The sequence below is a fragment of the Pundamilia nyererei genome, unplaced genomic scaffold (genome assembly GCF_000239375.1).
Source record: "Pundamilia nyererei isolate P.nyererei 1_Seehausen unplaced genomic scaffold, PunNye1.0 scaffold00084, whole genome shotgun sequence".
Taxonomy (NCBI): Eukaryota; Metazoa; Chordata; class Actinopteri; order Cichliformes; family Cichlidae; genus Pundamilia; species Pundamilia nyererei.
This window is the reverse complement of record NW_005187485.1, coordinates 2,149,976-2,153,998: the sequence shown is the minus strand read 5'-3', so window position 1 is coordinate 2,153,998 and position 4,023 is coordinate 2,149,976. Positions and strand designations below refer to the sequence as shown.

Genomic DNA, 4,023 nt, shown 5'->3' with positions numbered 1-4,023 from the left:
AAAAAAAGATCTGTTTTGTCCAACAAAGATTTGCTCTGTATTTTGCTCTAGTCATCTGCATCCCACCTGCAGCGACTCTCATCTTTAATGCAGTAGTTTGAGAATTGCTGCATTAGTAATGAGACTGATGAGACTTTAAAAGCCACTTCTCTGTGAAAATAGTGCAGATAATAGTACATTTCAAATTTGTAGTTCATCTTACGACCCTTCTGTGTTTGTAGACTACAACATTGATGCTCCGCCATCCCTGAAACCAGCCAAGAAATACTCAGACATCTCTGGACTCCCTGTGAGTAACCGTTCTGCTAAAAAAAATGTTTTAAGTTGGACAGTATTACTTTAGCCAAGTCTTGTACAAAGAACACACTGAGTAATCTCTCTTGTCTTTCCTCAGGCAAACTACACAGACCCACAGACAAAGCTGCGCTTCACATCTTCTGAGGAGTTCTCCTACATCCGTCTCCTGCCCACTGATGTTGTTACAGGCTATCTCGCTCTTCGAAAGGCAACGTGCATTGTGCCCTGACAGTCGAGCAAGGCTTCAAAGCTAAAACAGGTTCAAACCTGAACTCACCTCATGTCAGCGTAGGAAGCTGTCAGGCCAGCGAGGAGAGCAGGTAGTCTAGACAGTTGCTGGAGATCAAAAGCTGACTGTAGCTAACCGTTTGCACCGTTGTTGGTAGCAGGGTGAGCTACATCTTAATTGTTACTATGTGACAAAATCAATTAAACAAAATTGATTTTCCTTTCATCTAGAAAGATTGTGTTGGGCAATTGCTTATTCTTTTTATGAGGCACGTTTCTGTCAGTAGCTGGATGTTACATTGTAAATATGCCAGTGGGAAAAGTTCATTCAGAAGTCAGCAACAGGATGTGCTTCTGCTTATTTGTTAAAAAAAAATCTCCTCAAATGTAAATGTTATGTTCCCATTACGTCTCCCTTCTTCCTCCTTCCTCCCTGCTGTAGTAACTGTTTACACGCAAGTTTCTGTGTCCCACTTTGTTATAATGATCTGTGCTTTCATTGGTGGAAATGAAGAGTAGAAGAGCATTGTTTAACCTGTTTTTTCCCCCCCATCTTTTTCATTGACTCAGTTACTTTTCATAATGTGCCTATTAAAACTAGCTTGAATGTGGTACTAAAGTTTGAGTCTCTTTTCCACCCGCGCTCTCGTAAATGAAATTTGTATGAATTTACATCTTCATTTACATCTTGGATAGTCACACAGTCAAAGAGAGATGAAGCCAAAAAGGTGTAATCAATATTTTTATAAGCAGCAAATCATCAGATGGACTTAATTTCACGCATCATTTACAAAAATATAGCGTTGGTTCCACAAGCAGCATTTTACGTACAATTTACCCCTCTACCTGAGTTAGAAATCGCACTTGGCAGGCAGCCACAATCATTTTCATAAGATATTTCATGGTGCTTTATGAAAAATTAAAGAATAAATTCTGTTGTGTTTCTCATGAGAGGGATTCCTATTATGCAAATAATAAAAATACAGGCTAAACAGCACAAATAAGGATACGTGAATACGACAAGAACCACTAAGCTGTGAGTCCAACCTGTTGAGACAGCGAAACAGGTGCAACAATCGAAATAATTTCCTTCAGTTCCTCCTTGATTTTTAAATTTAAATTATTTTTTTTTAATTTGCTCAAGATGTGTAATTACACTTTACCCTGTATCCTCCCTTCAGTCTTGAAGCCCAATACAAACAATAAGCCATGTGTTATCAATGAAGGACAAGCTGACATCTATTCTATACAAATAAACGGATCCCACTACTGCCTGTTCAGCTAAAACCTGTATATAAAGCATATATTATTTCTCGTAAGATCACCATTGCTGTTTAACAGCAGCTAAAACACCAATAACACTATCACACTGGGTGGTATGTTCCAGAAAAACAAACACAATGCTTCAGTCCTTCTGCAAAAGACTCGTCTTACTCGTGGCTGAGTGTTCTTCCAGCTCTGGGCTGGAGTGAAGCTGATGAAGGCAGTATAGTTTATCCATGAGCCGTTCCTGCTGTGGCATCAAAACCTCAACACCGTGATTAATGAACGTCATCAGAGCTTTCTACTACCCAAGCACACAGCCCAGCAGAGTGTCTCCATGCGTGTGTGCATTTACATTTCGGGCCCTCTTTGCTGCGCTCACATGCCAGAAGCTACACAGTATTATGTTGTGCTTAGAGTTAGGATTTATAGAAGGCCTCAAACATGCTATGTGAGGCTTTTTTGCATGACTTATATATGAATATTTGTGACATATGCATGCATAAGTGAGCGTATCTCACGCAACAGAAATGGAAACCAGCAGGTTTTATGGTGCACTTGTCTTTGCAGTCACAGTTCATCTCCACTTGGGTGCGCCAGAGCTCTGCCCTTTCTGTCAAGTCTGTGTCCCATGATGAGTCATGGATGTCACAGCAGGGTGTCCATTTCTGAGCAAAACCTTGGCTTCATTAAGTCGAACTGCGGCAGGAGAACTTATTCAGCCACTGTGGTGGTGGAGGATAAACACTACCATCTGAGAGGTCGTCATAAATTCAAGTTTAAGAAGAGTATAAGGAAAAATTAGAAATACTTCTGCTATAGTTGGGCTAATAAAGACACAACAGAGTGAAAGCTTACACTGACCGCCATGCAGACAGAATCCATAATTACCTTAAAGCATGTAATAGACTTTAATAAACACGAGCACACTGATTTAAACAGGCTGATGATAATTATCACTAATTTCAGTATGGGCATGGCAAAGGATGTAAGCAATCGAGGACTACAGCTCAATCATATAATAACCGTCATTAAGAAATTGATTGTGATGTGCCTAAAAAGGCTCATCTCGCTTTGATGGAGGATTTGGCACCTGCTGCACTGCATAAAATGTGCGTTTTTGGAGAACACACACACACACCGGCTGAAGTCAATGAGTGACTTCTCTGTCGGTTTTGTTTTCTAGTACTTCCCTCGCTGAACTTTTGCAGTTTTCTGAAAGTTTCTGATACCCTGTGGAGACACACTCTATGATCTAAAATCATCTTTATGTCTATTTTCATCCAGTTTGTCTCAGTTTTTTTTCAGTGTCACATTTTAGTGGTGGTGGAGCTGTACTTATTTATTTCACATCCAGCACATGGAATTTTTTTTACAGGGCAGCTTTTCGCCTACGTTATTGGGCCTATTGAACGTAAACAGGACATGAAGCAAGGAAAGCATCATTTGGGACATTTAACTCTTCAGCGGATACATAGTTGTTACCGCATATGTCCAGGTTTGCAGAACTTATTACCAGATCAGATTCACAGCTTCACTGGCTTCACCTGTGCTCTCACATTCAGAGAGGAGCCCTCAGAACTTTGTGGACACATGGGCAAGCCCTTCACAACAGACAGGGAAAACTCTAATGATAGCGGTCATGTTACATTATTCATCTGCAATCTTAAAGTATGTAAGAAAAATTCAAGAGAGCTAGTCTCAAATGCCAGGTCAGAAAAATGGACTAGCAGCTCTGGTAGGCTGATCAATAGACAAACTTCAGCTCCTGCCGAGTCAGCAGGGAAACTTTCATATTTATGTTTCTGACCTATTGGAACAGCAAAAGTAGCAGAGTGAACTTTTTTACTCCCTGTAAACAAAGACTTAGCAGTCTGTATCCGTTTGATGCTACTTCAACACCTGAATTATTGTTGAAGCACAATGTTTATATTGGATATCAGTTTCACAGTAGATTCAGCATGAAGGTAAATATCATGCCGATAACAGTGATCAACTGTTATTGGAAAATTTCAAGATGAAAATAATTCATTTTGATTCCACAGCTTCTCTCCAGACAAAATAATTTAGTAGAGCTGAAGTACTAAAAAATTACAGAGATAAAACAACTAAAGAAAAATATAGCTTTGATTTTTTTTGTATCTTCTAGAAATCAGCTCTCACGCTGATCACATGTGGATAGATCTTAAAAAGGGCGACGTTCCCAATGTCCTTAAATTCTAGTTTCAATCTTCA

General features: G+C 39.6%; 1 protein-coding gene across 1 annotated transcript in view; it reads left to right on the top strand.

The window, feature by feature from the left end:
• The window catches only part of ino80c (INO80 complex subunit C), a 3,230-nt gene extending 2,091 nt beyond the window's left edge, over positions 1-1,139 (top strand). The window contains exons 4-5 of the mRNA XM_005738549.1: positions 222-289; positions 395-1,139. Of these exons, the coding sequence (XP_005738606.1) occupies positions 222-289; positions 395-526 (200 nt within the window). The 3' untranslated portion in view covers positions 527-1,139. The remainder of the gene's footprint in view (positions 1-221; positions 290-394) is intronic.
• Positions 1,140-4,023: the final 2,884 nt, after the last annotated feature.